General features: G+C 36.8%; 1 protein-coding gene across 4 annotated transcripts in view; it reads right to left on the reverse strand.

Moving 5' to 3' along the window:
* The window catches only part of POU6F2 (POU class 6 homeobox 2), a 328816-nt gene that overhangs the window by 166901 nt on the left and 135676 nt on the right, over positions 1–26239 (reverse strand). For all 4 annotated transcript variants that reach the window (XM_048051634.2, XM_013192039.3, XM_013192036.3 and 1 more), the window contains 2 exons: positions 24500–24591; positions 23311–23539 (listed from right to left, as the gene is read on the reverse strand). In XM_048051634.2, coding sequence (XP_047907591.1) covers positions 23311–23539; positions 24500–24591 — 321 coding nt within the window. The remainder of the gene's footprint in view (positions 1–23310; positions 23540–24499; positions 24592–26239) is intronic.

Consider the following 26239-nt stretch of genomic DNA (forward strand, 5'->3'; position numbering starts at 1 on the left):
TACTAACAAGCCCTGGATATCTTTCAGGAGAACAAACGAGACCATCATTGACTAAATTATCTTGACAATCTTTCCTCCATAGCACATGGGAGTTTTTTCCTGTCTTCTATACTAATATTAAATACACTGTGTTTTATCAGCACTTTGAAAAGAGCAAAGTGAATGAGCATCTTTTACCACTTTAACAGCGTATGAAAGAAGCTGGTAAGGCAAGGAAGATGAGGCATGTTCAATGTGAGAAGAAATTATTTCCATTCCAGGTTGATTCCTCACTGTGCTGAGCCCCCACCTGTTTTGCAGAGGAAGAAACCAGGCTGTTTACATTTAAAGCCATTCTAATGGCAGCACACATTTCCTAATCCTAGCTGGTCCTGGCAAACCAACTGCGTGACCTGAACATTTTAATGTCACACATTTGCCTCATAGCACTTTCTGAAAACTAAATGCAGTAATTACGTCTCCTTGCACTGACCTGAGGTACCTGTTCATAAAGAAACCCAGTAATTGTCAAACTATCAGTTCTTATGCAAAGTTCTTGTATAAGATAGATGTCACCTCCAAATCCTGTAATTACAAAGTTAGAGAAGTTTATCAAATATAGAAATGACCCATTCATTATTTTTTTTCTTATCTATGAGCTGTAGGAACACAAACTGCAACCATAAAACCAGCTAACGCAGTAGATGTAATCTCCTGCTTATAGATATAAGCATAACTACTCAAACCTAAAAGGGACCCTTGATTTCAGCAATTTTGTTGAAGCTCAACAAGCCAGCCAGTTCTATACCAGGAATTTCTGAGTATCAGTTCCTGTAGTCTCCTGGCAACTCCAGATGGACCTACATTTAAATTCTAGAGGGAAATTTGTACGTTCTGAACCTGAGTTGAGTTTCAATCTCTTTATGAATGAGTTTTAAATGGGAAAAAAAGTTATTTTTTAAATAAACCTTGAAAACTTCTTTCCCTTACAGGCCAATCACAGCTGTAGATTTCAAATTTAGAGTTGAGGGGTCATACTGAAATTGTGACTTCCTTCTTTGACGAAAAGATGTGAATGACAGTATGAATTTCCTTCATGTGGCATTTTGGATCAGCTATACCATTTTGTACAAGCCCATTTTTATTCCATTCTTTCTCCATCCACTGTTTACAATACATGACGCTTACATGAGGAAGTTACTTGGCTTCAGTTCTTTCTGTCCTCTTCATCTAGACAAATTCTGACTGCAAGTCAAAAATAGTCTTTATATTCAGCCCACCTATATATCAACATTTTGTAATACATATGCCAAGCACACCAGTTCTGATGGGGATTACAGTGGAAAGTCTGTAAGTTGAAGGAAAACTCTACTGAAGATTCTACTCTATCATCTCACCCAGCATCATTTCTAAAACCAAAATTTTAATTCCAAAAAAGAAAGAAGAAAGAAGAAAGAAAGAAAAAAAAATGAAAAAACCAACACATAACAAAAAAAACACCAAGAAACATGGATGCAGCTGCCTTTTTTCCCAGATAAGACACATGACATCTCGGTTAGTTTTATTTTTTTATTCCTTTTCCTTCTCTCCCTCCTCTATTTTCCCTAGACACATCTGTATCAGCTCTGGTAACCTCACCAAATTACAACTCTGGTAATTAAACTGTTTAACGAATGCTTCTTCAAATCCAGTTCAAAGTTAGAATGTAATGTCACTGTGAGCTATTAAATGCTTCTACTCCTCCCTAGAAATGTATATATATGAGAGGCAGCTGAACCGACTCTTTTATGTGCAGTTTTTTAAAGAATGCAGGATGAAAGGTGCTATATAAATGTAAGATACAGTTATCCATAGTCCAATATCTTAGTGAAAGGCTGTAATTAGTGTAAGCACTGTTTAACATAAATCAGAGCTTTGCATTCAACATTTCAAATGCAACATCTTGGCAAGATGTAGATTATTTTATGTTGGACATAAAAAGCGGTCTGTAGTAAAAAATTGTAATGATGGCCTGAAGAAGCTTTGAAATCAATAGATAACAAGTTACTGAAATTGGGGAGGCCTGACCTGCTCTGCTAGAAACAACCAGTACATCAGATATGTTTGGTTTTATTTGACTTTAAATTTCTTGCAATTGTTTTATTTCTAGTGAGTTCTAAATTCTTTAAACGTTAAATGGTTTTGTTGGTATTGTTCTGGTTGCTTTTTGAATCTAACTCTGCTTTTGTTTTTGTTTTATAAGACATGGTCAATGTTTAAACTAGAGAGAAACACTAGGAGAGCAGAATAGTCTTAGCACTGCTGGATATTTCAAGCCTGTGATTTATTTGCAATGTAATTCAATTATTAAAAATAGACAGTATTTTTATATCTTTCAATTCTGCTCTACACCAAATCACAAAAGCCAGATATTTTCTATTAGTGTTTGATAACATGTGGTTACTAAGGCCATAAAAAAAAAAAAAAAGAAGGCACTTACAATTTTAGTATAAACTATGATTAATTTTTATTAGGATGATACATTTATATATTATAAACCGACAATTTATTTGTAGATTTTTTTCCCTGCAAGTTTAGTAGTTTCCCTTGGTGCAGAATGCAGAATTGTATATGAGATATTTGAGTGTCTAAAACGATGTATGATAAATGAAGTAGCATGCTACTTATACGCTTATCATGTTCCATGACTAGCAACAGGTTCAGCAAAGGGCACAGCCAGTAAATGAAATTTTCCACCAGGACAATATATCATCACAAGAAATGTATGCGTTGGAAACTTACAAGCTTGCTCGAGATGCGGACAAGGTGTGAAATGGTAAAAAATGAAAAGCAGAAACAGCATATAGTAAATTTCAAATTCAGCTGTATTTCCATATTGGCTGCGCCTGGTGCTTTAACTGTTTGAAGTCATGTAGTTTAGAAAATAATGAACACATACACAAAAATTTAGCCCGGTTTTAATGTTAGAATAAACTTCCTTCATTAGATATCCTATACTTCTTTGGAGAAAAGAAACTATAGAGAATTTAGTGAGAATATTTTTTATATCTCCTTCAAACTCCAAAGACAAAGCAACCTCTTTAAATGCATATTTCTTCCTCAGACTTACAGGTAAAAAATCTGCTCCAGGAAACATTTATCATAACTTTCAACACTCTGTAGAGAGCACTAATTAAAAATAATAATAAAATAAACAGGAAAAAAAAAAAGAGAGAGAGAGAATGTTATCTGTATATTTCTCAGTGAAATTTGTTTTGTTTACAAAAATGTTTCATAATAGAAATTTCTGGCATATCACCGTAGAATCCTAATCCTGTTTTCTTGCAAGATACAAGGTACACCAAGGAGAAACTTCTTGGTATTCTGGTGCTAGGTGGAATGACAACTAAAAGTACATTCAGAAAGCCTGTTTTTATGGCGACTAGCTGTACAGTCTCACTGAAGAGAGATTAGCACTGGAAAAGCTGATGAAACTTTGGAATTCTATCTGAAAGAAGCTTCTGAAATGTCTCGAAATTTGCTACACTGCTAAAAATCTAGCATAATGACTGGTTTGTCACTTATGTATTATGGTAACAGTTGTATTTAAAAGTCTTAACAATTTCATAAACCAAGTAACAAATCCTTCTCCCTTCTTACATTCTTACTGGCTAAAATACACCTTTGGTGAGATTTGGCTGATGCAGCTTTACTACGCACAGTAATTTCAGAACCAATTATGGCCCCACTTTGGGCCATAATGTCGTTATTGCATTTTTTTTTTTTACCAGAAAAATCTCCTGCTCTTACCTTTCCCCATCTCACTTCCAACTAGCAACCTTTCTCCCACATCCCACTCAAAACACAAAAAATATCTTTACTGTCACATTCAATTATTAATTTCATAAATGTTTCTTCCTGCCAACAAATGTTGTGACAGACATCTTGTTTCCATGGGCTGAATTACTGCCACCCTATTCCAAAGATGTTAGTGATGACAAGTTCTTGTGAGTCACAAAGAAAGAGGCATATGTGCAAAAGGGAATATTTATTTTCACAAACCAGAAGTAGCCCCTCATCTGGATGTAGACAGACTTGCTCTGTTCCCCCTCTAACTTGCATGGCCTTTCCTAAAGGCAGAGCTGATGAGATTTAGCCAAGCATTTTGATTGGAGATCAGGAAAGACCCTCTGATGTACCATGCCATCAGAGAAAATCTTTCTCACATTTTCAGGCTGGCTCTCTCATGTGCCAAGACTTCTTTTCACATTTTTGCTTAATCTCAGGCTTATCCAATTAATGTTCATTGACTTTGGGCTTAATATTTTTGTCCCTCACATCCTATTTGGATTTACCGTTTCTCTGTCCATCTTAAATCCAGACTTAATTTTCACTTTGTGATTTTCTCTGACTTTTTTCCTTATGATGCTAATTTGGAAAGAAACATTATTTCCTGCTTACACAGTCTGCTCTCTTTTGAGGCACAACGTATAAAACGCTAAAAAAAGAAAAGACAGTAAGAGCTCTTTTAGGTCTAAGTAGACAGAATATAAGAAAGTTCATGCTTTTTGTAGAACATGAGGCTAGACCTTTTCTAGTCATAGTCCTGTGAAATTTAGTTCTGACTTCCTAGTTTCAGCAACATCAGTCTAGGAACTCTCTAAGTGAAATTCATCTTTTTGCAACTTAGAGGGAAATAGAATCATAGAATCTTGCTGCAAGGCAGCAATCTGTGTCCTGTGTACTCTTTGGCCACAAGTCTCATAATCTTTCACGTCTGGAATAAAAACCTAATTTGCTTGGTTGATGTCAGACTTCAGGGGTTTATGCACTGTCTGGTTAACTTTGTCACTGAGCTATGACCATTGTCTTCCAGGTGCAGGCTCACTCTCGGCACTGACATGAGGAGATCTCATGGGATCTACTACCATTTTCAGAGTGTCAGTATCTCCTGTGCCCATTCTTTGTGCCACTGTCTGAATTCCAATGCTCAGGCACTGCTCCGTAGTTCTGAAAGCTAAGCTCTCTTATTCACTTGCAAAGTATTAATTCCCTATTCCGTCCTTGCTGTTCATAATATCTACCTTTTTGGACAACTGGCATATTTCTGGAGTGTCATTTGTTTTATACTGCCCTTGTTGGGCGGGTTGCAATTTCCATGAACAGTATCTTCCACTGAGTTTCTGTTCTTTCCCACAAAATATTCTGTTAGTCAGGATTCTTTTCTTGTTCTACAACATTTTGGGATTCTTTTAACTTACTAAGTTGACATTAACATCCTTGAAACATCCTGTATTAACACAACAAAATGTAAATGTAGTTCATTTTCTTCCTGCCTTACAGAGGATAATCAGACCTACAGTTAGCCCTGATATTATCTTTTTATTCCCCACCCTTCCCATGGGTGTAAGTGAAGATAAAGACAATTGAGCTTCATCGCTACTGCCATGGCATAATGCAACATGAACTGCTTAAAATACTTACAATTTTTAAGCATGCTCTCAGAGATAAAATCTTTTAGAAGGACTATAAGTACTAATGAACTTAGTTGACAAAGGAATATGTTTCTTTAACTGTTTTGCACATTTTCACTCTGTTATTTCAATGTTCTTGCTTTGAAGTGCTGTACAGATTCTATATTTATATTCTGGGTTGTAGGTTCAAAGCACAATTTTTTCCAATTCTTTGAATATTCCATAGATTTTTCTATAAGAACTTTTATTTGTCTACCTAATGACTAGGACATTTGTCAACTAACGGCTTAACAGTTCAGACCAGAACATCTCACATTAGCACTAAGAACCTCTCTTGCTCATTTGGAGGGCCATGGAAAAGCATCAGAAGCAGCAAAATGAAGTCATGAGGAGATCTAACTTTATGATCTTTTCTAACTCCCTGAAGACATATGAGAAATCATCAACTAGTGAATGTCAAGTAGTGTAAGAAACATGGACTTACAATATTACAATATTACCTTGTAATATTTTATTGTTAGCTGTTGTTGTTTTTTTTTTTTTTTAAAAAAAAGGCTCCAATGTGGGGCAGTACTTCATTTTGTGTTGTTCCATCTGATCAAAGGCCATGGACTAATATTCTGAAGTATATTAATAATCCTTTCCCTCACAGACTGAAAGAACAAGAGAAATACAGCTCTCCTTCCATTGTCAATGAATGTAATGAACATTGTTAAGGAACATAATCTTGATTTTACTAGAATTGTTTGGTTGCTATTTTGACACCAGTCAACTATTGGTTTTAATGATACAAAAACAAGAATTGTCACTGATATTGTCCCTTAGAAGATGGCTACATCATATGTCATGGATTTATGGATATTACAGGTCTTATATACTTTATTGCATAGAAGGGAGAAAAGAGAGACAAAGAGGAACAGTACAGCCAAATGAATTAAACCCATTCTTCTATGTAAAATAAATTTTCCTGTCTTTAAAAGCCTACAAAAATTAAATTATGTCAATATAGATTTGGTACCATTTTAAATTAACTTCAGCAGAAACAGAGTCCACTTAACTAGGGTCAGGAGGAAAACAATGGAAAAAAATTGGCTTTTGTGGTTCATTTGAAGCACAGCCTCAGATGAAAAACCTGCTGATTGCAAGTGCTATAAGGCTGAGGTTACATGAAGTTAATATTAACTTTACAAATCAGGAACTTTATGATGAAATGGATCTCTTCATTCGAAAATCCCCAACCGCTATTCACTGCTTTGTGGTCTGTGGAGACGTTATCTGATCGTTCAGTGATGTACTTGTGGTTTGTAAAAATGGGGACCCTAAAGATCATCAGAGCCCAAGTCTGTTCCCTGGGGCCTTTTTACTCTGCTGACACTTAGTGAAAATCTACCAGCAATACATTCTCTAGAGCAGCAATCATTAACTCATTCAAAGTCACAGGCACAAGGGTCTTGGGTTAGCATCTATTAATTAGTGTAATTATTCCCTGGATGACAATTACCAACTGCAGGATCCACTTAACATCTATTCTCAAATCTTGTCTTTCTGCAATGCTAATGTTTCTAACAGGTTCATTTACCTCCATTTACTGATTATACTCACTATGGTATATTGTTTCAGATGGACAGGATGGAAAGCCAATACCTAATATTGACCTTTATAGTATCCTGTGATTAGAAAGGCTGCTCTACCATTACTAGCCACATCATTCTATTGAAAAACATATATACTGTTTATGATAGATTTTCACCTCCTACAAACAGGCTTACAAAATTAATTTCCTGAGAAATAATGTGTTTTAAACTACTTTCCTCAGTAATGCAGTTGTACTTACTATGTTGCAGTATGAGTTTCACAATGTGATGTTTAAGACTATTTCAGCTAGCAGTGATATGCATATAGTGCAACTTTAACCATATTCTCCAACTTTGTTAGAAACAAAGAAAAACAAAACCAAACAACCTCAAACAAACCATCAAAAAAAAAAAAGGAGGTAAAAAGAAGAGGTACAAGTCTACGATCTGTGCTTGTTTGGCAGTGTCCAAGTACTGCATGGTGCTAAGCCACATTGAAATCCTTTAGAGTTCAAATAAACTAGAATGCACTTAAATCAGACTGATATATTTGCTAAAGGAACAGAGAAAAATAAATTGCATTAAGTCTAGTTTCACCTACTTAAGGAATCTAACACACCTCTTCTGTGAAAGGGAAGACAATGTCCAGAACAAACAAGATTTTGATAGGGCAGAAAGCTAATTTATTTAATAACAGAAGGAAATAAGCCTTTGATGGAAAGATTTTTCTCTAGGTATTGAAAATTGGAGGTCTTTGGAATCCATGATGGAACTAATTTCACCAAATGCTTTAACAGATCTTCCTGATTCTATAGAATATGAATCTTTTGCCAGATCATAGCCTTATATTTCAAACCGCATCAACAAGGATAAATCAGAAGTTGTCATATATGGAGACTGAAGGAAGAGGAAGGTTATCTGTTAGGAGTTCCTCTTTCCAATACCAATAAAGTCTGGATTATTGAAACAGGAGGAAGACTTTCTATTACAGAAGCAGGAGAAGAGTGTAGGGAGTATGGCATCATGCTGTGCTGACATGTTTCCCTTCATTCTCCAAGAAGTTGACAGCAAGAGCAATCAAGAATGTCATACACTGAGCATCAGAGTTTAAAAGGAATAGAAACATACATGGCAGTATGTTTTCTGAAGAAGCTTTAATTCTTTCCTCTCACTATGCTGATGATTCATAAATTAAAAGAGAAAATAATTTTAAATCTGTGTTAATACATAGTTTCAGAGTGGTAACATTTGCTCCTTTAGTATATATTCTAACGAGTCCCCTGGACAGCACCTCAACTACGCAGGAGTAAGTGGAAGCAGCAGTGTTGCTTTTAAATGTGCTGTTAGATTGTATTTGTGAGCATTTGATGTTCTTCTTTAATAACCCCAAGTAAAAGGCTGAATGAATTCAACAACAGTAGCTGAAAAAAGTGCAATGAGTCATATTATAGGAAAATGGAGAAAAGGATACAGGACTCTCCACTGAACACAATCCTATATTGTAGGCAATCTGTGATAACACCCTTTTCATTTCAGTTCAGTCCCATAAAATTACCACTAACATTACAACTCATGCAGAACACAGATAAATGTAAAAATGTCACAGAATTCTTCCAGATGGGACTTTTAGTTCCACTAGATCACCATCTACTTTTTTACTTGTCTAATATTTCATTACAACCTTCCATAAGTTAATTTTCTTTCCACTGACCATGTAAATCACAAATCAATTTTCATTTAAAATGCCTGACTACAGATTGCTCCTGAAAGCTCAAAGCATATGCTTCAGTGAGCTCTCCAACATTCTTAATGCACATTAGAAAAATGTTGTGGTTTTTTAAAAATCTTTTTAAAGGAATTAATTTTACATTAAAGTCTGGCATGAGACCCAAGTATTGGTACTCCCCCCTTCCCTCTTCTCTCCCCCATCTTTAAAAAGCAGGTGCATTTTTTAAATGTAACCGCATGTAGAGCTAAATGTCTTTCATGATAATGATATTTGTTCCTAAACCAAAAATTCAGGCAGGAATATAAACTGCTTTAAATTTTCAGAAAGTAGATATGATTACTTAATCCCAAACCCCTACTGCAATCATGTTCTTCTCTAGGGGAAAGAAGACAGAAAAGAAAGGGAGGAAAACCATTCACGGCCCAGTCATTGGCTGTGGTTACTTAAATCATTCTTTTTCTCATGTTCTAACAGAGCGTTTGTATAACTCAAGGAATGCACTAAAATATACGGCAGAATATTATTACTAACTTTACTCTTGGAAGCAGCTACCCCAAAACCAATGAGATATGCCTGTGAGACAAGCAGGATTCAGCCTTTTTAAAACAATCTATAAGAAATGCTTTACATGAATGCCCAGTAAAGAATGGTATGCTCTGAAATGTTATTTTCTTATGTTAATTTAAACACAGCACTCTCCCCTCACAAATCTATAGGCATAAGTTTGGCAAGACTGGACATAGGAATGGTTTCTATGGCTGCCTTTGCTACTGTCCTACTCAGAAACATCAGACAGTCATTTCACTACTCTGTGCCTCAGTTTTCACCTTACTAAACAGTGAACATTAAAGTGACCCTTTTAAATAATTAATGGGACCACTTAAACTACTACCTAAGCTGACACATGCATAAGCATTTGCTGAATCAGTAACAGAAAGGATTGATCATGTGGTCATTTTACTCTCTATATGGTAGACTATGTTTCCTCACAGCAGGAATTTCTGTGCTGTTTAATTTCAAAATGTTTGCACATGTTCTTGTTGCTAGAGAACCTCAGCATCAAACCTTGAGAGACAAATATACCAGCAGAGCAACCTGGTGTTATGGGAGAAGGAAGGGCACTATCTTCTCTTGGAACATGCTGGAATCCTTTCTAATGGCATGATCCCACATCACTGAAGTCTAATGAAATGATGAATCTAAACGAAGAGAAGAATATGGTTCCTCTAAGTCTCTTTCCTCCTCTGAACTCATATGTAAGCCTACCTTTCAACTTACTGTCTCTCTTTTCCTCTACTCACCTGGCACATCCATATCTAACATATCTCCCTCCAGCTCTGGGATTGTCCTTCCATCTCTGAAGTTCTCTTGCATGCCGTTTTGCATCACTCTATCACAGCTCTTAGGCAAGACAGTAGAGCTTTGAATCCCAACTTCTTGAAGCACTCTGACATTGGGATTCTAGCTTGGGGGTGATGGAGAGGGTGTCAGTTTAAATAAGACTGAGTGCTCATGACAATTGAAAGTAGCTCTGCATTAAGTGGGGCTCGTTCTCATAATGCAATGTGTCAGTGCTGAACGATGAAATGGGGGAAGGGAAAGGCTCTTGAACAGTCTCTGTAAATAGGGTCTTGCCAAACTATTTGCAGGTTATAGTCAGCCAAACCTTGAGGGTCTTCTCATTGTTTTTTTTAAAACTCAAACTCCCAAATGTCAACGGGGCCTCAAGCAGCACTTCATGTGAATCTGCCTCACTAAAACTGAATGTTGAGGGCCTCTGGAATTGGCTTTGTGCTGCCATATCACAATCACCACTTAGAGCTGACCACTTGTAACAATGATGTGGAGTTACTTTAGATACGAGGTGTGGGTGAAAATGTTTACTTTGCTTCCTTATTTAGAGAAAACCCAAAACACATCTATTAATAGTAAGCGGAATCCTTACCGAGCAGGGATTACAATGAAGACAACCTGTCTAGTCCTCTATTAAGACTTCTACAGTTAATTACTCTATCTTAAAAAAAAAAAAAAAGAAAAAAAAATAATTATTTGGGTTATCTAACCTATTCAGTAAAAGACCCACAAAAATATTTAATGTGGGAGATGCCTAGGAGCTAGTTCAATTGGGTGGGTAGCTTACTTTTTTATTTCTTTATTTTCCATTTGCCTGGCTAGCCAGAAGGCTGTGCTTTGTTTGTTTGTTTGTTTTTCTTCAAACAAACCCCTCACTTTTCTTTTTATTTTTCTCTCATATTTCTTTTGATGCCTTTTTGTTCAGTTAGCAACGCATTGGCAAATGCAGCTGATGATCAAGGGGTGTGCAACCAAAGAGGCATGCCAATTACTGTGGCCAGAAAGCACATTAGACACTTGAGCATCTTTCCATTAACTAGATCCTCTGTCTCTTTATATCACTTTGTGAAATGGTTCTCAGGAGGAGTTTCTCTTCCAGAGGTTACTGACTAGAAGCTCTTGGATGAGACTGAAGCTCAACAGGGCCAGTATAATTAGATCCACCTGCTTACAAGTACAAGCTGGGATGTGAAAAAGAAAAATCTGAAGGCATTTTAGTAAGAAAAGGAAAGGAAAGTCTTCTCTCTAAAACACATTCACTCTACTGAGAATCTTTTCAACCATCTATGTTTTCATGAATTGTTAGTACTTCTAGATGAGACTAACATCCAAACACAAAACATGATGTTTGGGAAGCCTTTGATTCCACTGTAAATCACATTCTTCTAGCAAGTACAGATCAGAACTTCAGATTTAGATGTTTACAGGCTTATTTCAATGCCTATGAATAGCTTTATATGCATATACATTTAGGCATTCCATTTTCAGCTTTTTGCCTAAAATTACTAAGCAGAACATTACAGTTAGTAGTAGCTAAAATCAGAGCTGCCAAGTTAAGCTTAACTCTGCAGGTGCTGATGGCAGAGTTATTTATTACATGAGCCACACAACCCTCCAACATGGGGACTCAGTGCTCTAATGTAAGCCTCTACCTAAATAACATTGCTCTGAATCATCAGCAACGGAGGATGTGTTTTCATTGCAAGTACCAGTCATCAGTTACTTCTTTCTGAACCACTAATACAGGTTTTATGGCTATGTGAATATTAGCAAGTGGTTTGGTGCAACATGAGTGGGTCACTAGACGGAGACAGTTGATTTGGAGTCCCTTTATCCTCTTCTACTTGCATTTCAGGGTTTTTGCATTGTTCTGTAGTTACTCTGGTTTCTTGCACTGAATGTATTCTTCTTGAAACTGTCCAAAGGGCCAACTGTTGGTTTGGACCTTTGTGTGTCTCCACCTGGCTCTGGAATACTATTGGTGTGCGCCTGGAACAGAGCTGCTAGTTTAGTTTCCTCCAAAATAAATCTGGTCTAAACACCTCAAACTAACATGAGGCAAATGGTGAAAACGGGAATTCATTTCATGTATGCAATATTGCTCTACACCAAAACACTTCAGTTGATGCAGCCTACTATACAGTAAGATTTATTTTATAAACAATGGCTTACTTCCTGCCTTCCTACACCACTTTAAAAAAAACTTTTCCCTTATTAATATCAGTAAGTTTAGGTTTCTCAACCTCGATTTCTAATCTCCATCATGCCATTTGTGAAATGATCAGATCAGGACACAAAGAAAATATAAGTGGAATGTGACTGTGTATAAATTGCTCTGTATTGGCAATCTCATCCCATTCTGTTATTTACTTTTCTCCAAGTAAGATAATTATATTTGTATAGGTATAGGTATAGATATAGATTAGATGTTACATTACAAAGCCACAAGAGTTCCTGATCTTGTTAACATGATGGTTGTCATAGTTTGTTTTGTTTTGCATGAGCAAGAGCTCATTACTGAGAGCCCTTGTCATTCACATCAACTTATGTCTTCTTAATGAAGCATTTCTGAAATGAATGGCAGGACATATACATTTCAATTCAAACTCTACCTTGCTCCCACTGAATTCAATGAGACTTCAGGACAAAGGAAGCTTTATAGTTTGTATTTTTACAGGTACACCCTCCTTCTTCCTCAGTACTCTTTTAAGGAGGACCAACAGTGATTTTCAAATCATTTTGCTTTCAGAAATTATTTCAGCTGGTCTATTTGGCTACCCTCTGTACTAGGTTACTTGCACAGTTACACTCTCTCAGGCTCAAAAGATGCTATAATTCTTTGTATTCCTTGCAGTACAGTAGGATACTATAAGGCAGATAGACAAACCTCACCCTGTCCCAGTTAGCCAGAATGGGTATAGTTTGCTGTGCAGAAGAGGTGAACTGAAACCAAGTCTCACTGCTGAGGAGGGTAATAGCAGCACTGCGTTTGCATCAGTCCCCTGCCAGGCAATCCATAGACTGACACTGATGGTTGCTCTGGAGGGAGTCACTTACCCTCCAAGCTAGAGGTAAGACGCCAGATAAGCAGTAGCCTGTAAAAAGGGATTAAAAGAAGAGAGAAAACCAGGGGGAAAGATTAAGATAATTTACCCTTGTATATTGTATCCAACATAAATCCCATTGTCAGTATCTATTGTTCAAGTACCTGACAAACTTCTGTTTCTATCCTCTCCATAAAAGTCTCCATCATATGGAAAGTTGCATACCTTTCATGGTTTTATAATAAACTGGAAGTGAGTAACAGTGTGATATCAAAGGAAATAAAACTCCAGTTGCTATTGCTGCTGGGGTTGCCTTCTGAATGTGGCTTATACAATATTTCATCTGTGCTGACACCTTTCACTCTCAATTATTTGGCTGCTGTCAAAACAAATCAATCAAATTATAGCACAGTGTCTTCATGTTACCATTCCACTGCAAGTTAGCTGCATTAGCTTTGAAATATATGGAAGTATAAAATTTATCTCTATTATTTATTTAATACAACTTTCTCCCTTGTGAGTTATCTTACAAACATAGCAAACTCAAATTATCTGATGTCATATGTTGAATATATATAAATACCACTAAGAAATTGTAAAATAATGGCACTCGTGGGAATATAAATGCATAAAGATACACTTGATAAGTCTTGCACTTAGAACCAATGATATTCTTCTGACATATGGAACAAATAGTATATGTTTTTAATTTTGGTTGCAACTGGACAAGGTTCTCATATTAGATAAATGCAATTTCATAAGATATAACTTTGAACTACCAGTCCTGTTAAAGCAGGGTAAAACAAAGATTTAAAGAACTGATTTTGTTACCAGTAGAATGAAGGCAGGGGTGGAGGTGGGGTGAGCTGGGATTGAATATTTTTTAAACATGCTACAATGCCGGGAGGGGAGCATTGTCTTCCTTTACAGCTCATAGGCATTGATTTGGGAAAGGAAAGGCTAAAATCTCAAAGAGAGACTCTGAAAGTGATTCCTTTTTCAGGTTGCTAGACTTGGAGTTTTCAGAAACACACACAGAATTTGTTCTCGAGAGGTTTTAACCTTTTAAAAATAAATAAAATAAAGGAAACAACTTACAGCTTGCCAATAAGTGAATTTCCTGAAAATGTACTACTATCATTTCCTTGCTTTTTAGACAGGATTCATGTCCTGTTACAGCTGCATCTGCTAACATACAGGAGCCCAATATACTGGTAAAATTACAACAGGTTTATCACCACTAGCCATTTACCTCTTCTTCATTTATTACTGCTGATATAATGGGAAATCAGTTGCACAGTATAAAATACATTCAGGAATATTTGGGTTGTGAATAACTTTAAAATCCAAGGTGGGATATACTGGATGGACAGGAACAACAAGCACCAGATGAGGAAAGGATCTAGAGAAATAGTATCTGAGAAAAGAAAAGGGAAAGACATTGAAGGGTCAGAATCTGTAAATCCAAAGCATCAGCATCAACTTGAACAGAATTATATCATGGAATTGAGATGAGAAGCTTGTTTTTATGCCAAAGATTTCTTTTTAACATTGTATAACCTATCCTAACAAAATACAACATCTAAGTGAAAGAAGAGTCTGTAGAATATGTCAAATCTAAAGCTTAGTAAGTACAAAAGCAATATTTATCTTAAAATAAATAAGCAAATAAACACAAGAAAGGCAACAGATTTAGAATCCACACTGTGATGAATCTTATTAGCCTTGGTCAAAACTTACAATCCATCTGCTGGCTGGATAGCAAGTCCCAAATAAGGAAAATTCACCTTACTATTCCAGAAAATGAATTCACTAATGGGCCTAGCCCCTAGCTTGTTTTAGGTCTATGAAACAGAACAAAATTTAAGAATTAAAGGTACAATTAATCAAGATCTAGCTGCATCTGAGGACATTTAACAGTAGGGATTTAAAGCCACTTTTGTAGGAAAGCATAGCACTAACAATCAGCATTCACTTACAGGTGGTAAAAGAGTTGTAGAAAACGTGTCAATTGTTTGCCCTCACATAAGATGTCTAGGGTGGAACAGAACACAGGCCTTGCGACTCTGCTCTCTGCTCCATCTGTCAGAGCACTTGTAAAGATGAAAAGTTTCAGGAATGAAAAAAGCTTCAGAGATCGGTAGCAAAATGAGACTGGGGCATAAAGATCTCCATGGGTAGAGGATTCTATCAAAAGGACATAAAATGACATGGAGATCTGGGGACAAGAAAAGCCAAGCAAGTTTCACTTTCATCGTTTCTGATTTCACATCTCTTTTCTCAGATGACAAGTGTTACAGCACAAGGACAAGGTCTACAGTTGTGCCAGGGAAGGTTTAGATTGGTTATTAGGAAGAATTTCTTCATGGAGAGGATGGTCAAGTATCAGAACAGGCTTCCTGGGGAAGTGGTGGACTCCCCATACCTACAAGCATTTAGGAGACACACAGACATGGCACTAAGGGACATGGTTTAGTGATGGAACTTGGTAGGTCAGGTTGACAGCTATACTTGATAATCTTGAAGGTCTTTTCCAACCAAAAAGATTCATTGATTCTGTGATGTCACCAGACAGGCCCTGTTTCCATTCTAAACCAATCTGAGTGGCAGACAGAAACTTTTGGCAAAAAAAGAAAAAGATGCTGTAAAAAGTTTCAAAATGCATAATCTTGCTGTGATAAGAAAGTCACAAGACATTTTCAGAACTTACCACGACAATAAAAACAAACAAAAGAAAACAAAACAAAACAAAAGAGGTCTGCGGTTCTGTAGACTTCAAAGAAATTTAATTTAAAAAATTGGCTTCCAGGGGGTTAACTTGTATGGTCCATGGATTCAAAATTTACACTACTAAAAATGCCTGTAAACCCAGTTGGTCAATAAAGACTTTGTTGTTTTTGTGAGTCCCTAAATATATATGTGCTTGATTAGAATCTCACTGGTCTATCAGGAACACGAGTTTTTATCCAGGGAGTTTTTAAAACATGAATCATAGGGATTTTATTAATACAAACACCATAGGAAAACAAAGGAAATTAAACCACAAGGACTATAAATGTCTGACTTAAATCCACCAGTGCAAGGAAATTAAGAGTGAAGGCTGCAAATCCATCCTGGTAATCCTTCTGTAACTCACTGTATTGCAGTTAGGAGTCTTGGATCAGCCTATGAGTCACATATGCATATACCATATGGATGTACCTATCTATTTGCATGTGATCCACCAGTGCATGTAGCCTGTGTGCTACAATGCAGAGGTGAGGAACAGAGTGACGAACACCAGCTAGGATTTTTACTTGCATTCCCAATTTTGTGGCTTTTGTAAGATTACAGTAAGTTAAGTGCTTAACATTATTGGAATGAGTTTTCTCTACATTAATTTAAATTGTCACGGTCTAAATTCAAGAAGAAGATTAAAGGCTCCTGGAAACAGGTGCAAAGATATACTTTAAAAGCAGCATTAAAATGCATCCATGTTCTGGTTGACAGAAATTTCATTTATAACCCTGCACACAGAATATTCCTGCCAGGAGCAGTATCAGTCTGAGTCAGGTCTAGAAGGATAACTCATGCTGAATAAAGGGGTACATTCCCAGAAATGCCCAGGTCTTCAACACCAGGCACTCCACAACTCCTAGCCTAGGGGTCATGTCTGCTAGAGAGTAGTTAACCAGTAGGTTTTGGGTGGAAACTCAGGAGAGGAGCAGACCACTTCTGTCTTTCCCATCTGCTTCTTGGCATACAAGTTTGGAAACTTAGACCCTGACAAAACTTGGCCTGCAAAGTTCAAGTAGGTGTGAACACTTTGATTTCAGAATTAATTCGATCTACATCACTTCATTACTCCTCGACGATGTTGCTCCATAGCCACTAGTAGTGAAAAAACAGGCATGTCTGAGGTCTATTTTGGGTGGAAGTCAAAAACAGAACATACAAACATTAATACTACTGCATTTTAATGCCTCTGATGGTAGGCCTTTAACTTACGGGGCAAAAAAATCCAAACAACAAATAGCTAACACACTGGGAGTGATCAATAAACAACTAGTAGCTAATAAAGCCCTGAACCTTTCACATTCCTTCTGTGAAGGCAGCAATTTGCCACTGAATAAGATGAACAATTAACATGGGACCACATCATTCACACAGGAGAAGCCTTGTATGGTGGGGAAAAACATCACAAATGGAAAATAAGACTATTAAGGCTCTTTCTATACTTCCTTCCAAAGGCAGCTTTTGCCTTTTTTTCCCAAAAGCAAATGTTAGGTCTCACAAACAGTATGTTTCTTGGGCCAACAGGTGGAGGCACAAAACCTTCTACATACTCCGTCTTTAGAGATCTCTCTGCCTGTTACTTCAGTTCCCGTACAGCACAATTTGGAAGGAATGCAGCCGTCAGCCTGAGGAAGCCTCCTCTAGTGGCTGCTAATCCACAGGCACTCTGTGTATACCACACTATGCCTAAGGATGCACAGATTTCTCCTATTTCTTTCCATGTACTGAGATAGGGAGATTAGCGGTTAACCCCTTCTTTGCACGAGAGAGCCCTTCCCAGTGACTGTATTATGTGCATTTGTACAGTGGTAGTGGAGGTATATTTGGTTTGAGGGCTTCACTGAAATTGATAGCGAGTGCAGCTCCTTTTCTTGGTTCTTGTCATTCTTGTTCTGGTTATGTTAGTACACTGCAGAAGTACCTGAGAATAAACTATTCCTCTAAGTGAAACATCATTTTGATTATTACTGACATTGGTGCTCATTAAAATACATAAGTGAAACACTGCCTTTCTGTAGACTCTGAAAGCTATTTCATGTTACTTGAAGGGGAATACAAATGAATAGGGACTGCATCACTTTAGTTAAAAGGAGAAAATGTTCTAAAAACTGGAATTTGGACTCTAGATCAGTAAGCGATTGAGGTTTGTAGTCTACTTCTTTTCTGTCTCTTTCTTATTTTTCATCTCTCTCTGATTTCTGATTTTTAAGGTCTGTGTACATGGGGGAATGGAGACAGAGCATGTTTATTTTATCTGCTGCACAATTAATGATATAAATCTATGTTCAGATGAAATAAGATCTAATAAATGTAAACAATACATTTTTCCCTTTTTGTTACCATTATGTCTTTACCCAACATTCATTTTGACTGATCATGCACACACACACACAAAAAAAAAACACAAAGCTCTTTAAATTTTTTCTACTGTTATCTATGTCTACTGTTACCCATATCAGTATATTTTAATGGCTGTCTCCTAGCTCTTGAGATGTTTAATACATTTCCCCTTCCATCGTATTGTAGCTAAAATATGACCTGCTGCTGTTTAAATAATGTAATTTAATGATTTCACATTTTCAGCCATGCAAGGCTTCCTTTCAGCACTGAAGCCTTTCTCTAATGATTTGGGGAGATAGTTTGTTCTCATTTCTTTCAGAACTCAAGATTGAGAAACTCTGATTTGGAAATAAATTATTGACACCTACTTTAGGACCAGTACAAAGTGTAGTGGAAATAAAACACATGAAGCTTCCGTGCTACGACGCCAGAATCTCCAACTTGTTGATTTCTTTTGAGGTTCAAATATCATTCAAGCTATGCTATGGTGGAAAAGTCTAAAATGCTGTTGTGCCGTTGTTATGTGATGTAATATATTTGGGCCAACCCTTCACGGAGAGATTCCCAAATTCATATCCATTCCCAAATTCTTATCCACATAGTCTGTGTGGCCAGCAGCGAGCTGGAAAATGACACTTGCACTAGTTCCTTCTCATTTCAAACATATATACCTACTAAAAGGATAGCTAAAATAACATTAACTTTTTAGCTAAAACTTCATTGGCTGTCATGGAAAACTGAACAAAACAAGAGGACAGTCTGAGAACAACAGCTCTTCAGCACTGGAATACATTCTCATTTCTCAGTGATTTCAACATATACTCATGAGGGCTAAAAATATCTTCAGAAAATAAGACAGAACAAACTCAGCCCCCCTAAAAGTATCTTTCCATTCAGATATACAGAAATACTACACTGATCTAGAAAAGGAAGATGGGTTTGAGGAGATAATTCTTTTCCATTAATAGCAGCTTCAGGACATTATTGAATACTTTGAGATTAAGCTCTAAAAATAGTCCCTTGGAAAGACCATTGAGAAGGATAACCAAAACAAAAACAAAAGCAACAACAAAACTTAAAGAAAACTGATCTGGCAAAGGAGCTGCAGAAATTTAAATTATTCAGCCCAGAAAAATGTTTCCCAAAGTCAGAAAAATGTATATTGATGAACAACCGTTTGGGTGATAAAATGGCAGTGTTTTCTGCATTATTCAGTAAGGACAGGCCAAGAAGCAATGGACTAAAAGCTACAGGTAAGCAACACATCATCCTGTAGGGTAAGCAACACATCATCCTGTAGGGTATCTACCTCCCTTCCCACAACCTCACAATTGCTATTGTGATACCTCCAGATTTTTGCTGTTTAGAAAAAGCACTGCTTTACTCCAGCCATAATTCTAGAAACAGTGAGAGCAAAACAGGTTTGTATGTGTCTGGGAATAGGGATAACAACTTTCTTGGATGGTGTTTAAGCTCTTACCTTCAGTACTTTTAGTGGATTCCAATAAAAATATATGGTTGTTGATTTTATTTGCTTTCATCAAAAGACTGTTGATGGCAAGCCAAAGTTCCATAGCTGAATCTGTAGTATGTTCAGAGATTTCTGTTTACTGTAAAGCAGATGGCTTTATTTTGCCACCAACCCCCTGGCATTTCAGTAAACTGTATTCTTTGCATATTCCTTGTGCATATTAAATTTACTTAATAGGAGCCGATGAAAATGTAAGTGTTCACAGCAAGAATTTACACATTCATCTTACTTCTGTTCACACACATTTGACTTTTTTTTGCTCAGGGAACAGATATGGTGCAGCACTGTGTATGACAAATGACACAGTGTAATGAACAGAGAATAATCAAGCACATATCAAGAAAAATAGTTTTAAAAGAAGCTTACAATTTAAACCTCTCTTCACTTACAGCAACAAAATTCCTATTGACTTAATGGTGGATCAGACCCATACAGCAACTCTACAATTTAACAGAAAAAAAAAAAAGTAAAAAAAAAAAAACTTATTTATAGGTAACTGACAACTGAAGAATAGGTAATTTCACCAAATAAATCATACTGTGAGAGTAATTTTCATATCATTAATCACTCCATTTTACCAATGTCTCAAATTTTTAAAGGAACTCTTGTATTCTCTTTTCAAATAGTTAACATATCTATGATTCCTATCACTGAATGTTTTTTCTCTTTCCGCAAGCAAGTTATTATTTCATCCTATCACCCTAAGGTCTCATACTTACCACCCTGAACCAGAGCTGAAAGTCCCCAAGAAGAAAATCAGTTAAATATATACACACATCACACAAAATTTAGTGGAATTACACCCATTAAAGCATTCCATTAGATCACAGTTTTTCTGAATTCATGCATCATTCAAAAAGTCTTTAGGGTGCCTCATCAATTAAGTGGCAAGGCTAGTTTGGGATGAAGAGTTTCAGAAGTTTACTGATGAGAGAACAAAACTGGAAAAGATTGTGCCCACAGCAGCTTTGGACATCTATGTTTGACTGCACTGAAAATTTAGGGAAAGGAGATGTTACAACAACAAGAGTAATGAGAAAGGTTAGAAAACTGTACGAAAACATGCCCCTCAGTCATCTATGTTGACACTGTCACTATAAGGTTTGAGAGACATGAAAGTCGATGAATATGGTCTGATTTCACACACAGGGCATGAACTACCCAAACTGCCTTGAATACTATGAATACACCTATAAAAGTGCCGGTTACAAAATGGAACACACACGCTATGATTGTCTTTCAAATAACCATGAAACACATGAACCAGAAATCAGTCATTTCAACAGAACTGATGATATCACACAGCTAAAGATATTCTCTAGGAAACGCATTCTCACCAAACTCTTACCTTCATTCACATATGTATTGGGTGGGTAGTGGGCTATATAGCAAGCAAGAGAAGCTTACAACTGTGATTTAGGGCTCTTAAGTCCTATATTAACCAAGTTACTTCGTTTCTTTGTGCATCAGTTCCACTTCCAAATAACGAAGGCAACGGCAATTCCTTTCATCACCTGGATATTGCAAGTGTATATACAAAGTTGTGAGGTGCTTAGAGGAATGGGAGGGGAGGGGAGAGAAGCAGACAAACAGCAAAGCAGCTAACTTAACTCATGGACAGGGAACTGCACCTGATGACCAAGCAAGTCGCTATTTGATCCCATGCTTGTATCTACCAGTAAAGACTACAGAGGAAAGCTTTCTGCCTAATAAAGTCAATGCTTGAAACATTTATTTGGCAGCAGGGTTGCACCTTCTAGCTAGCAATTACATACCTATAGGTAAACTAAAGAGCAAAGGTTGCCTGGCTTAATCCCCACAAGTTTGGTAATGCAGGGTGAATAAATGACGTAAGAACTGCACGAGCTTATGTTTATTTATACTACTACATACACAGCAGACATAACTTGGAGCACTCCAGAGTGGAAGGATACATTTTTATAATGCCTATTTCTTCATTAAGATTTCATCATCCACCTACGCTAAAAAGCCACTTCCCCTTCACTTGGTTATATCTGCTTTTACCCACTCCTGTTCCTGCATTATTTTTTTAATCTTCAGTTCCCTACTTTACATGCACTCTCAAATTTTAAACAAGCAAAATTTGTGCATTAGTGTGTCCTTTTCATCTATGATTTATGAATGACAGGTTCTTCGGTGCAGCTTAATGGTATGAGAGAGACATTATTTTAAACATTAAAGTGAAAACCATTTACAACTATGATAAGAGAGGTCTGTTGACATTAAACTTTAAAACATGCACAAGGTAAAGGCAAGTAGCTGCTCCAACAGGTGAGAGTACTGTGCATGTAGTTCATAAGGGAGTTTGTTCAACACATGAGCTGTCTCTCCCTTTGCTGTTTCACAACTTGTAGGATTTGGTGCTTCAAACCATTCATCAAGTAATCAATAGCAACCATAGCATAATCACCCAAAAACTACTTAGGGTGCAGTGTAGAGCATTCATTTAATAAAATTACCATTTTGTCTGTGGTAAACGCTTCCTACCACTTATGTCAGCAAGAAATAATAAATACATTAATTCACCAAGCAAACAACAACAACAAAAACAAATTGAAGGAGCTAAAGTTTTATGTTGATATTTCTTGCCCACACCTCTACTACTTCCACACTGCACAGTCACTTCCTTACCATCCTCTTCCATTAAAGCTGTACAATTCTCTCGTAATATTTTGGCTAATTCTTATCTAACTATACTTGGTTCAGTTCTGTTCAACAGCATCTGCCTTCTGAGAAGCAACCAAGATAATTAGGACTATTAAATAAATACATCTGTATTTCATAACATATGTGTTTCAATTGAGTACTGTTTCTAACAGCACAGAATGATAGGGGAAAACAGGCACGCAGTGTCTCATAGAACTGCTTTTTCAGTCTGATTTTAGGCTATGAGAATACAGCAAATACCTTAGTGTAGGACTGTTGCAATGACGCACTTTTTGCTTCTGTGGTTTGGCGTCGTGCAACTCCTCCAAACAGTTTGGATGACAGATGGCAGAACCTTATTGATAAAGCAGACCTCCCACAGAAAGTACAAGAATGCATATCCTGGGCTGTAATGGCAGCTAACTGAGGAAGCTCTGATTTTATAATAAAAGGTTTTAAAAAGTGACTTTCATGCAATACTGTGCTTTTAGTTGCCTTTATTCATTCAGCTACTCTAATCAGCAATGGTGAAACAGAGTACTTGTCTTCACGCTGCTATTTGAAATTTTCAACTGAACTGTGAGTAAAGAACATTGATCACTGATGACAGAAAAGGCTAATGAATCATTCAAGTACTTTACAGTACTGACCTAAAGAATGTAAGAATCCAGCCTCCACTCCAGTTTTGTAAAAATGCAAATATCCCTTAAGCATCTCTCAAGTATTCAAAACCAATCCAAGCATTAACTTTCAATAAGTATCAAGAGCAACATTTCATCGGATAAAGAGATTGCTCTGTTTAAAAGAGACAAAGTGACACAAACAGGCAAAAGACTCTACTAGAAAAATGCTGAAGATGACTTACCTTGTAGATTTTGCAATGGCAAAGTCATGATGCCTCCTGCTGCAGCTGCTGCTACCAGCCCTTGGATGTTGGTGAGATTCGCTGTAGGTAGAGTTAGGACCAGTCCTTGTTGGCCCCCCAGCTGCCCAGCCATGTTGAAAGGAATAAGGATCGGCTGATTCAGGGCTGGAGTGCCTCCTGGCATCACCCCTGCTACTGCTGAGGCTAACTGTTGGGCTGTCAGTAATGGCTGTAATGAAACACAGACAGCGCGCCTATTTTACTGTGCACAGTATTACACATTAATACTTCTGCTTGGGATCCTTTAGTGTTCCAATATAGACATGCCCTGCCTCCAATATCTTCAAACATACTTTTTTACCAACCCAAAAAGCTTTGACAAACTTGACGGACTGAAGCTGTAAGCCTAACTGCCATGTAGCATCATAGCAATTCCAGTTGAATCTAGACTGGAAAATTCATTACACAGGCACTGAAAATAATTCATGAACACAAGAAGGCCTAACTCAAGTCGGCCTACCAATATCTAAATGCCAACACTTCACAGGTTTTCCCAGTTGTATGTTGATTGGTAGGAGCTGACTACACTATAGCAACAATTACCAGAAGCTGTGTGGACCAAGCAGTATGCAAGACTGTCCTGTGAAGTGGAAGAACATTAAGTATCTTCTTAGAGTATGGTTGAACTTGGAAAAAACTATGAAGCGATATGGAAAATCTTTTAAAAGGTTGAACAGAGTCGTGCTATTATGCTTACATTTTGCCGTAAAGAAAATAAATATCTGGCATAAAAAATAATGAAATGCCTTTACTAATGCAAGAGCTGTGTGTGACATGCTGAACTGTCAGAGCCAATAAGGTTGCATTAAAATTGCACTAGCTTTTTAATATTAAATCATGACCTGTATTTCAAAAATAACATCTATGAGAAGTTCAAAGATTTTAACCTCCTAAATATGCAAAGCTGCTTACATTTATTTTGGAAAAACATACAAAAAGCTAACCTTTCCAGACAAATACCTTTTAAAACATACAGAAGATACATACATACATGCTCCCTTTTTGTAACACAGAATGCAGCCAAATAGAATCACGTTTTCCACATTATATAGATAAAAGATGATCAATCACAATTACTCACTTTTCATCAAATTGCATGCCCCAATTAGTTTAAAGGAAAGATACTGACCTGAGGTCCAACAGGGAATGCAGGATGGGACTGACTGGGTTGGTGCTGGTCACCTGGGCTTGTATCAGACAGCACTGTGTTTCCTCTGGCCTCTAGAATTCAAAGAGGAGATCATCTTTAATACCAAGCCTGAGGACTGGCACATTATCTTCTACTCTGATGTCACATAACATCAAGCTGAAAATGATATGTTAAAGTGCTTTATCAATAACTCAAGCACTCAAATCACTTATCAGCTGCATAAATTATGCTAACATTCATTCAGACCAGCCAACTCATTCAAGAGATACAAAAATCTGACAGCAGTGAAACTGAAGCTATCATCAACCCAGCTAATGGGAGTTGCATTATACATCAGTTTACATACAGTACATGAGCACTCCGCGTGTGTGGGAACTGCATTTTTTACGCTTAGGTGAGCATCAGCCTTTCTAATTTCTGAAAGCAGAAATTATCTGAAAAACAATCAAGTCGCATATACTTTGTATCTTAATAAAGTTTTCTGTTGCCGCTTAGTGAGGCAGAAAAGGCTATATGATGCACAAGAAAAAGGCTGAGAACAAGTATGCTTTCAAATGACAGCTATTCCCCTTGTTTTCAATATTGTATGTGGGGGAAGAGCAAAATTCTGTGAAACCAAGGCTTTTGAGCATTTATTGAGATGATCAATATCCAACAATCGAACTATATGCTGGGTGATAATGACTTGCTAAGCACAGAACAGAGTCCAGCCCTACTGGATTTTGCTGAAGTCTTCAGAACAGATTTTAAAAGGACAAGAGAAAGGAAAATGTCCTATCTGTTGCAAGAAAGTACCAAGATGTTTTGAAAACTAAGCCCAAATTGTCCACTTCCTCCAAGTGAAGGACTTACATCAATCTACAAACTTTTTCAGCACTGATGGCAGAGTCAGGCCCACGTTTATCTTTGAAGCTGAAAGAATGACAGTGAGTATCAGAAGTAGCTGCACGACTACTATGGTCTTTTACAAAGAAAATCCTGGCAATGACTTCAGGTTTCCTGGTTAGTTACGACAGTTTTTGTTCTTTTTTTTTTTTTTTCTGATGCATGGTTGAAATCCCATTCTAAGTAAGCCTTAACAAGATGCTCTTTTCCACTGTTTGTCCTATGAATAGCAAGTGCAAGACAATTCAGAACCAGTTTATTGGCACGCCATGGTGTGCTAAGGAAAAAAGATATGATTCTGTCATACTTATAAATTTTAAAGAGGGTATTATCAGCTCATTTAAAACAAATTCTTCTGTATATTCTCTAAGGGGACAGACTTATAAATAATGGAAATGTGAAAAAAAATACTTTGGCACATTAAGGTACAAATAAAATTGACTGCTACATATTATTCAATTGACTTCTATCTCTACAGCAAGGTGTCAATCATAAGAGCATTTTAGAATGGGATTAAATAATAAGTGTGCAGGGTTACTATGCAGAAATCAGAAAATCTGATTAATTTGTAATATATTTGTGAGGTCTCAAATCAGAAATGGACGTTGCTCTGGGAATACTTACAAACATTCTGTTGAAATATCTGATTTGGAACTAATAAAAACACACAGACTTGCTGACATTTTATAAAGTGAATTCTATAAAAATATGTTTGGTATTTTCATGACCACTCTGATTTAATAATGAGAATAAGATGACCTACTATAACTGGTGAGCACGCCAACAATTGCCTAATAACATGCAAAAAGAAACGCAGTCACTATATTTTTTGTG

Source organism: Anser cygnoides, chromosome 2, assembly GCF_040182565.1.
Source record: "Anser cygnoides isolate HZ-2024a breed goose chromosome 2, Taihu_goose_T2T_genome, whole genome shotgun sequence".
NCBI lineage: Eukaryota > Metazoa > Chordata > Aves > Anseriformes > Anatidae > Anser > Anser cygnoides.